This window comes from Microtus ochrogaster, chromosome 7 (genome assembly GCF_000317375.1).
Source record: "Microtus ochrogaster isolate Prairie Vole_2 chromosome 7, MicOch1.0, whole genome shotgun sequence".
NCBI classification, from domain to species: domain Eukaryota; kingdom Metazoa; phylum Chordata; class Mammalia; order Rodentia; family Cricetidae; genus Microtus; species Microtus ochrogaster.
In genome coordinates this window covers 79,233,984-79,243,562 of record NC_022014.1, presented here as the reverse complement: position 1 = coordinate 79,243,562, position 9,579 = coordinate 79,233,984, and the positions used below count along the sequence as shown (strand labels likewise).

General features: G+C 57.0%; 2 protein-coding genes across 2 annotated transcripts in view; one reads left to right on the top strand and one right to left on the bottom strand.

The window, feature by feature from the left end:
- Nucleotides 1–6,239, top strand: part of Evpl (envoplakin) — a 16,919-nt gene extending 10,680 nt beyond the window's left edge. The window contains exons 19-22 of the mRNA XM_005350765.2: nt 1,474–1,557; nt 1,668–1,778; nt 1,881–1,973; nt 2,637–6,239. Of these exons, the coding sequence (XP_005350822.1) occupies nt 1,474–1,557; nt 1,668–1,778; nt 1,881–1,973; nt 2,637–6,077 (3,729 nt within the window). The 3' untranslated portion in view covers nt 6,078–6,239. The remainder of the gene's footprint in view (nt 1–1,473; nt 1,558–1,667; nt 1,779–1,880; nt 1,974–2,636) is intronic.
- Nucleotides 6,240–6,773: 534 nt separating this feature from the next.
- The window catches only part of Cdk3 (cyclin dependent kinase 3), a 4,245-nt gene continuing 1,439 nt past the window's right edge, over nt 6,774–9,579 (bottom strand). The window contains exons 6-7 of the mRNA XM_026780104.1: nt 8,586–8,789; nt 6,774–7,093 (exon numbers count right to left, since the gene is read on the bottom strand). Of these exons, the coding sequence (XP_026635905.1) occupies nt 6,971–7,093; nt 8,586–8,789 (327 nt within the window). The 3' untranslated portion in view covers nt 6,774–6,970. The remainder of the gene's footprint in view (nt 7,094–8,585; nt 8,790–9,579) is intronic.

Below are 9,579 nucleotides of genomic sequence, written 5' to 3'. Positions count from 1 at the left end.
GGGGGGGGGCTGGCTCTAGCTACCTGTTCTTTCCGGTCACCTCCCCTCAGGGACAGCTGTTTGTATGCAGGAGGCCAAGGTTCCAATGCGAGAGGCCTCACAGTTGAGGCCAGGAGGTTTGGGGGCTTGGAACAGCACTTTTCTCTGGTGGGATTCCAGCCGTTGTTGTGTGACCATCCCGATCCTTTTCAAGGCTGTAGGTGAGGAGTCAGGAGTGCAGGGTACAGACCCCCTCCTAGGGCTGCGCCTGATAAACGCTTTCCGAGACCAGATGCCAGCTCGGTGCGCGCTCCCCCTGGTGGACACTTATGGGAGTGAGGGCAAGTGACCTGGGGAAAAGGTAGGGGAAAAAGCCTGGCAGGCCGGTAGAGGGAAATGTCCCCCTCAGAGGACTGTGGTCCAGAGAAAGGAGTGGCTGTGAGGCAGGGACAGACCACCCAGGTCCTTCTCAGCACAGGAAGGAATCTGGACTTGACGTTGCAGCATTGAGAGCCCCGGGAGAAGACGGTCACCTTCAAATTGTTTGAAAGTGGTCTATGGCTCCAAATGGACAATGGATAAAAGGGGTGTGGATGGAGACAGGGAGGCCTCCTGGGAGCCAGGGCAGAAGTCCGGGGGGCCTGTACCCTTACCAAAAAAAATGAAACTGGAATTCTTAGAGCATTGAGACTTTTTTTTTCTTTTTGGTTTTTCGAGACAGGATTTCTCTGTGGCTTTGGAGCCTGTCCTGGGACTAGCTCTTGTAGACCAGGCTTGCTTTTATTTATTTATTTAGTTTTGGTTTTTATTTTTTCATGACAAGGTTTTTACATGTAGTCAGCCCTGACTTCCCTGGAACTCACTCTGTAGACCAGGCTGGCCTCAAACTCATAGATCTGCCTGCCTCTGCTTCCCAAGTACTGGGATTAAAGGTGTGTGCCACCTCTGCCTGGCGGTTTTGTAGGGTTTCTCTGTGTAGCCTTGGAGCCTGTCCTGGAACCCACTCTGTAGACCAGGCTGGCCTTGAACTCACAGATATTCACCTGCCTCTGCCTCCAGAGTGCTGGGATTAAAGACATGTGCCACAATCGCCCGGCTGTTTTTCGTTTTGTTTTTAAGAGTCTAGGTAAATCAAAGGGCATAGCCAGGGTTCAGAATGATGGGTGGGATGCCCAGTGGTTCCCAGAGACTAGTCCCTGACCATTGGCCTCACCTGGAAGCTTATTCAGCGTGTTCTTCAGGACTGCAGAGTCCTTCACTGGGCAGCTGGGGCCAGCGGTCTTTGGCCTAATGCCACTAAAGTTACAACGGGAGAACCTCTGGGGCGAGACAGAATTCCTAGAGCCATCAGACAAGGTCCCAGAGTGTCAGAGAAGCCAAGCACCTCTGGGTCCCCTTTGCCTCTGTGTATCTGGCTGCTTGTGACCCTGGAGATGCCGGTTGGTGGAGAGGAGCCTTTCCCGGCCTCTGTGACTCTTGCTTCCTCCCTGGCAGAGGCTGATGCAAGAAGTGCTGGGCCGTGAGCAGGACCGGGCCACAGTGTCCCGCCTCACCCAGGACCTGCAGGAAGCTCTCCAGGTGAATGCTTTTACTTTGGCTTCCCCGCCTTAACCCCCCAGCCTCCTTCCCTCTTCCAGACTCCGATCCTCCATGCTCAGTCTCTGGTAGTGACTGTTTTCCCTGTTCAGGACTATGAGCTGCAAGCAGATACCTACCGCTGCTCCTTGGAGCCCACCCTGGCAGTGTCAGCACCTAAGAAAGTCCGAGTGATTTCCCTGCAGGAGAGCATCCAGGCTCAGGTGAGGCGGGTCCTGGCAGGGCCTAGCAGCTGGCATTATTAACTCCGCAGTACCTCAGGCCAGAGCTGACTCCCGTTTTCTCCCCCACTTCACGACCTCCAGGAGAAGAACCTCGCCAAGGCTTACACAGAGGTCATGGCAGCCCAGCAGCAGCAGCTGTACCAGCTGGAGTTTGCTAAGAAGATGCTGGAGAAGGTAAAGAGACAGTGCCCACCCTGTCCCCACGGCAGCCCATCTGGCCTGGGGTTGGCCTAGATGTCATCCTTTCTGTCCTGCAGCCTCTAGCCACTGGAGGGTTTGGGCATGAAGATTTCACTAGAAGTTCATACAGGGCTGTCCCTATTCTGGGCAGACCCTGGAGATGGCCTCTAGTCATTGGTTAGCCATAGGCAATCCTCTGATGGGGACCTGGCCTCTAGCCCCAGAGAGCCAAGAAACACTCCACCATCAGCCGTAGGGCCCAGTCACACTGGTGACAGGCTACCTGGGGTCTCCGTGCCTGGTAGAGCAGAAGCCAGGAGCTCTCTATGGTTCCCATGACTGACCACCTTCTATCTTCCAGAGCCATATTTCAGCTTCTACTGGAGAAGGTTGGGCCTGAGAGCCAGGAGGGGAGGGTCTTGTGGGCGCTATCTGCTGCAAAGGACCTGGACCCTGCCTTCTACCCTAATACCATCTAACTGAGCTCAAAATCCCGTGTCTTAAGCATTCCATGTCTTCAGCTCCATGGCCCGGGATCTACAGAAAGCAGGGAGGGGTCTCTGACCTGAGAGGTGGGGTACAGAAAAATGGGGCTCCAGTCTTTACTCACTTCAGGTCTCTCTCTCTCTCTGTCTCCCTCCCCCCCCCCCACTGCAGGAGCTTAGTGAGGGCATCCAAGTGACACACAGAGCAAGGCAGGGATCCGGGAACCCAGAGCAAGCAGGGGCAGAGCCAGAGGCCCTGAAGTCCCAGCTAGAAGAAGAGCGGAAGCGGGTGGCTGAGGTGCAGCACGAGCTGGAGGAGCAGAGGCAGCAGCTGCTGCAGCTGAGGACCCAGCAGCCTGTGGCGAGGCTGGAAGAGAAGGAGGTGGTGGAATTCTACCGGGACCCCCAGCTGGAGAGCGACATGGCTAGAATGTCATCCCAGGTGGAGGAGGAGGGCAAGAAGCGGGCCCGCCTGCAGGCCGAGCTGGAGGTGGTGGCCCAAAAGGTCGTCCACTTGGAGGGCAAGAGGAGGACCATGCAGCCTCACCTGCTGACCAAAGAGGTCACCCAAATTGAGAGGGACCCTGGCCTGGACAGCCAGGCCACTCAGCTGCACGGTGAGATGCAACAGCTGCGTGGGGAGAACGGTGCCCTGACGGCCCGGCTGGAAGAACTGAAGGATGAGCTGCTGGCCCTGGAGCAGAAGGAGACGAACGTGAAGGAGAAGGTGGTGGTGAAGGAGGTGGTCAAAGTGGAGAAGGATCTGGAGATGGTCAAGGCGGTCCAGACTCTCCGGCTACAGGTTGAGGAGAATGCCGCGCGGAGGAAGGGGGCGAAGGAGGCGGTTGCCAAGATACAGGCTCGCATCAAAGACCTGGAACTGGTGATCAGCTCGGTGGAGCCCAAGGTCATCGTGAAGGAGGTCAAGAGGGTGGAGCAGGACCCTGGCCTTCTCAAGGAAGCGTCCAGGCTGAGAAGCCTCCTGGAGGAGGAGAAGAACAAGAACATGGTGTTGGCCAGGGAACTGCAAGACCTGCAGGACAAGTACAGGGTGGTGGAGCAGCAGAAGCCTAAGGTACAGCTGCAGGAGCGTGTCAACGAGATCTTCCAGGTGCACCCTGAGACGGAGCGGGAGATCGTGCGGCTCCAGGCCCAGCTGCAGGAGACAGGCAGCAAGAGGAGCAGCGTGGAAAGGGAGGTGGAGAAGCTGCTGCCTGAGCTGGAGGCCCTGCGCGCTCAGAAGCCCGTGGTGGAATACAAGGAGGTGACCCAGGAGGTGGTGAGGCATGAGAAGAGCCCCGAAGTGCTCCGTGAGATCGACCGCCTCAAGGCTCAGCTCAATGAGCTGGTTAACACCCATGGGCGCTGCCAGGAGCAGCTGATCCGCCTGCAGGGAGAACGGGATGAGTGGAAGCGGGAACGGTCCAAGGTGGAGACCAAGATGGTGAGCAAAGAGGTCGTGCGGCACGAGAAGGATCCTGTGTTGGAGAAGGAGGCCGAGAGGCTCCGGCAGGAGGTGCGGGAGGCGGTCCAGAAGAGGCGAGCCACCGAGGACGTGGTCTATGAGCTGCAGAACAAGTACCTGCTGCTGGAGCGGAGGCGGCCCGAGGAGCAGATTGTAGTGCAGGAGGTGGTGGTCACCCAGAAGGACCCCAAGCTGCACGAGGAGCACAGCCGGCTAAGCCGGAGCTTGGATGAGGAAGTGGGGCGGCGGCGGCAGCTGGAGCTGGAGGTGCGGCAGCTGAGCGCCGCTGTGGAGGAGAAGGAGGCCCTGCTCAGCTTCCAGGAGGACCGCAGCAAGAAGCTGGCTGCTGAGAAGGAGCTGCGGCAGCTGACCCTGAAGATCCAGGAGCTGGAGAAGCGGCCTCCTGCCCTGCAGGAGAAGATCATCATGGAGGAAGTGGTCAAGTTAGAGAAGGATCCGGATCTGGAGAGGTCCACGGAAGCCCTGAGGCGGGAGCTGGACCAAGAGAAGAGCCGGGTGATGGAGCTCCACCGGGAGTGCAAGAGCCTGCAGGTCCAGGTTGACGTCCTCCAGAAAACCAAATCCCAGGAGAAGACCATCTACAAGGAGGTGATCAGGGTGGAGAAGGACCCTGTGCTGGAGGGGGAAAGGGCCCGAGTGTGGGAGACCCTCAATCGGGAGCGCGCCGCCCACCGGGCCCGGGAGGAGGAGGTACGGAGCTTGCAGGAGAGGATTGACCGGGCTGAGGCTCTGAGGAGGTCCTGGTCCCGTGAGGAAGCTGATCTCCAGAAGGCCCGGGACCAGGCAAGCCAGGACTGTGGGCGACTGCAGCAAGAGCTGCGAGACCTGGAGCGGCAGAAGCAGCAGAAGGCCCGGGAGCTGCAGGAGGAAGGGAGGCTACTAAGCCAGAAGACGGAGAGCGAGCGCCAGAAGGCGGCCCAGCGTGGCCAGGCCCTCTCACAGCTCGAGGCAGCCATTCTCCACGAAAAGGACAAGATCTACGAGAAGGAGAGGACCCTCCGGGACCTGCACACCAAGGTAAGCCGGGAGGAACTCAACCAGGAAACCCAGACCCGGGAGACCAACCTTTCAACTAAGATCTGCATCTTGGAACCGGAGACGGGGAATGATATGTCTCCTTACGAGGCCTATAAGAGGGGCATCATCGACAGAGACCAGTACCTCCAGCTGCAGGAGCTCGAGTGCGACTGGGAGGAAGTGACCACCTCCAGCCCCTGTGGGGAGGAGTCCGTGCTCTTGGACCGTAAGAGCGGGAAGCAGTATTCCATAGAGGCTGCGCTCCGCTGCCGTCGGATTTCCAAGGAGGAATACCACAGGTACAAGGACGGCCGCCTCCCCATCTCCGAGTTTGCCCTGCTTGTGGCAGGGGAGACCAAGCCCTGTTCCTCACTCTCCATTGGATCCATCATCTCCAAGTCCCCACTCTGCTCCCCGGGCCCCCAGAGTACCGGCCTCTTCTCCTCAGGTCTCTCTCTCGGGCTCACTGACGACTGCTTCCCCATCGCCGGGGTTTATGACACGACCACAGAGAGCAAGTGCAGCATCAAGGCGGCGGTGGCCAAGAACATGCTGGACCCCATCACTGGGCAGAAGCTGTTGGAGGCCCAGGCAGCCACAGGGGGCATTGTGGACCTTCTCAGCCGAGAGCGATACTCTGTGCACAAGGCGATGGAGCGGGGACTCATCGAGAACACCTCCACCCAACGGCTGCTCAACGCTCAGAAGGCCTTCACCGGCATTGAGGACCCAGTCACCAAGAAGAGGCTGTCAGTAGGTGAGGCCATCCAGAAGGGCTGGATGCCCCAAGAAAGTGTGCTTCCCCACCTGCTGGCGCAACACCTGACTGGGGGCCTCATTGACCCCAAGAGGACGGGACGCATCCCTGTCCCTCAGGCTGTGCTCTGCGGGATGATCAGTGAAGACCTGGGCCATCTCCTGCAGGACGAATCAGTCTACGAGAAGGATTTGACAGACCCCATCACCAAGGAGCGGCTGAGCTACAAGGAGGCCATGGGTCGTTGCCGCAAAGACCCTCTAAGTGGCCTGCTGCTACTCCCGGCCGTGCTGGAAGGCTACCGCTGCTACCGTGCAGCCTCCCCCACCCTGCCACGCTCCTGCGTGCGTTAATGAGGGCCGTGCAGGGGGGAGGGGAGGATGCGTGCACCCCCATCTTGGCCTGGAGCAGTGTAATCCCAGGCAGTGCCCCCCCCCATCCATCCACTTCTTACTCTTACTACGCAAACATTTATGGTGTTGGGCTCCGTCTCCAAACTCGGGGAGTTTCATTGCCGCCCCCCCACACACACCGCTTCTATTAAATGAATTATCTTGGTGTCTTGTCTCGCTCTCAGTATGCTTAGGATTTGAACCATGGAGCAGCCTGCTTGGGAGTTTTTCCCCAACGTATGTGTTAGGTGGGGCAGATGGGTCCAGCTCACCTGCCTTAGAAACGGGTGGTCATGAAGAGAGACCATGGAAGACCCCCGGTCCCTCAGCTCCCCTCCAGCCCTCTGTCAACCTCCCCTTTGTTGGCAAACAGAATGCCACCAGACAATGCAGAGACAAGTCACATTTATTTCCCACTTGTCACACAGAAGACAACTACTTAGAACATACCTAGGTGCCCCGACTACTCCTGGGATGCGGGTGTCCTACCCAGCTCCAGCTTGAGTCCTCTGACCTGGACTCAGTGCTTCCCACAGTTGAAAACAAAATCAAGTCCAGCAGAGGGCGCTCTGTCCTCAGGCCTGGCTTCCCAGCAGGGAGGCTGGGAACTAACCTGACACCCACCAGGGGTCCAATGCTACCCCCATCCCACCCTACCCCATGTATGGAACAGACTTTTAAAAGGGCACCATTAAATCCAACCAACAACACAGGAAGTAGCCAATGTCTGGGCAGGATGAACCCCATCCAGCCTTCTGATGACGGACATAAAATTTCTCACAGGTGTATGCTCTCTCCAAATCTGCTTTATTGGAAATGGGTGGGCGCGAGGGGTGGGCCCCACATACATGTTCTCAGTGGTAGAGATGCTCCACCATGCAATGGTGGGGTGCTAAGGAGTGTTCGGTAGAGAAGTAGGGATGGGCCAGGGCGGTCTTGGCCGTGATCCGCCGACGGGGGTCATACTGCAGGAGTTGCTGAGGAGGAAAGACAAGAGATTGAACCTGGGTGCAAACAGGGTAGGGAGAAGAACTCCCTTCGCAGGTCTCAGTGGAACGGCCAAGTCCCTGAGAGGTTGCCTAAACCCAGAACTAAAGCCAGTGCCTCCGAGGTGCCTGTGTGTCTCTCTGTGTATGTCTGGGAATGTGTGTATGTGCAGATGGGTGCAGCACCCATGGGGGCCCAAGGCATCGGGTCCCCTGGAACTAGAGTCACATTGACTCTCAGCCACTTGGTGTGGTTGCTGGGAACTGAACTCTGGGAGAACAGCCATCACTCCAGCCTCAAGACACACCTCTCTGTTGTTTGCCTGCACACATATGCCAGGCTAGCGGGCCTGTGAATGCCTCAGGTCCTCGTCCTCCCCTGGGAGCCTGGGCTTATAGGTTCCTGTTTAGATGATACCTTAGATGCTACAATTGTATCTCAAGAGCTTTGCCCACTGAGCCGTCCCCCCAACCCTGTCCCCTGGCTTTGTGTGGGTTCTGGAGATCCGAAGTCAGGTCCTCACGTTTGCAAGGCAAGCACTTTACCAGCTGAATCATCTTCTAAGCCCATGTGTCCCAGCTTTTAAGACAGCTCTGGATGCTCCCACAACTGAGGTTAAACCATTAGTTTTGGTTGCAGGCCTATGATTCACCCAGGTCTCCTCCAGGTTCTACCTGCTTCTCTGGCTAAGGACGGGTATGTTTCATGCTAAGACAGAAGTCCCTGAACCTGTCCAAAGAATGCACGCTTCGGGGAGGGGGTGCAGGTCAGACCACGAGCAAGGTGAAGGAGGAGCTAACACAACCAGGGGCCAGTCTGGCTCTCTAGCCTCAGGTACCTCACCCAGGCAGGATGCCATGGAAGGGCATATGAAGGACAAGGGGCCTTAGCAGGAAGGGCATGCCATTCTACTGGTACTACTCTGGTAGACAACACAGACCTCTGGTAAGCTGACCATGGTCTCGACAGAGACCCTGCCCTTCCTTCCCTGGCCCGACACCAGGGTGAAGACAGAAATGGGGATGGCAGGCTTTGTGGGCAAACTGGGGCAGCTTTATCTGGGGCCCAGGAGGCAGCTGAAGGGTCAGTACGGTGGCGGCAGGAGCTCAGGAGGTAAGGAGCAGCCTGTTCCGCACAGCCAGGCCCCTGTGAAGCCGGACCTCTGAGAACGGTATGGGGAGGAGACACTGAGGCAGGAGGAGGTGTGGTCTCATCTAGATGGGGCAGGAAGCCCACAAGAGAGAGTCAAACTCGGGACAACTAGGAAGAAGAGATTACAGCCATGACACAAAAGCAAAGACGTTTCCAAAGGGGAGACGGACACCGGATAGCGGGAGAGAAACTCCTGCCTGAACACAAACAGGGACAAGCCGAGGGTGTACAACGGTCAGAAGAGCCCAGCCTAGCCTCAGCTGTGTAAAAGGGTGGCTGAGCGAGGGGCCGCAGAGCTGCTGAGGTGCTGTCCCTGCCCACTGTACCTACCAGGAGCAGGTCCTTGCCTTCCGGTCCCAGACTAGGCACGATCTCCTCCTGCGCCTTCCGGGTCCACTTGGGGAAGCTGCTCTGATAATCAGGCAGCTGGGAGACTCCTGGCCATGTGGCTTCACTGGGGGTCCCCAGGATACGGAAGATCTGAAAGAGCTGGTCGATCTCCGAGTCACCAGGAAACAGAGGTTTGCCAATCACCTGGAGCAGGAGAGGAGAGGGAGTGTTCTGTACGACCTTTGTGGTACAGGCTCCCACGCTGGCTAAGTGGAAAGACCAGGAAGGGATGTTTTCCCCGAGCTGGGTGTGGTGGAGCATGCCTCTAATGCCAGCACTCTGGAGGAAACAGCAGGTGGGTCTCTATGAGTCTGAGGCCAGCCTGGTCTACAGAGTGAGTTCCAGGCCAGCCAAAGCTACACAGTGAAGTCTTGTCTCAAAACAGACAACAACAACAAAAAAGATATCTTTCCTGGGGCTATGTTAAAATTCTGATCTTTCCTGGAACAAGCCTTGCTTCCCCCAGCCAGCCACGGACACCCCTCAACCCATCTCTAATAGTCATACTAGCCACAGTGCGATCCTGGCGACCCTGTTCTGTGTGGATCAAAGCACAGAAACCTTCCTGCCTCAGTGCACCCCTTTCCCCTCCCTCCTGCTTTTGTTTTTTGTTTTGTTTTTTAATGCTAAGCAAGTGCTCTTAGCCCTTGTTTTTTAAGCTGGCCTTGAACTCAAGAATATCCTGTTTTAGCTAGGCAGTGGCCACACCTTTAATCCCAGTACTGGGGAGGCAGAGGCTGGTGGATCTCTGTGAGTTCGAGGCCAGAGAGTTCCAGGACAGGCTCCAGGGCTACCCAGGAAAATATATATATATATCCTGTCTTAGAACGACAGGCATGTGCTACCATGCACAGCTCAAATTTTTTGGTTTAACATTTTTTGTGTTACATTTATTGATTTTGTGTGTGTGTGTGTGTGTGTGTGTGTGTGTGTG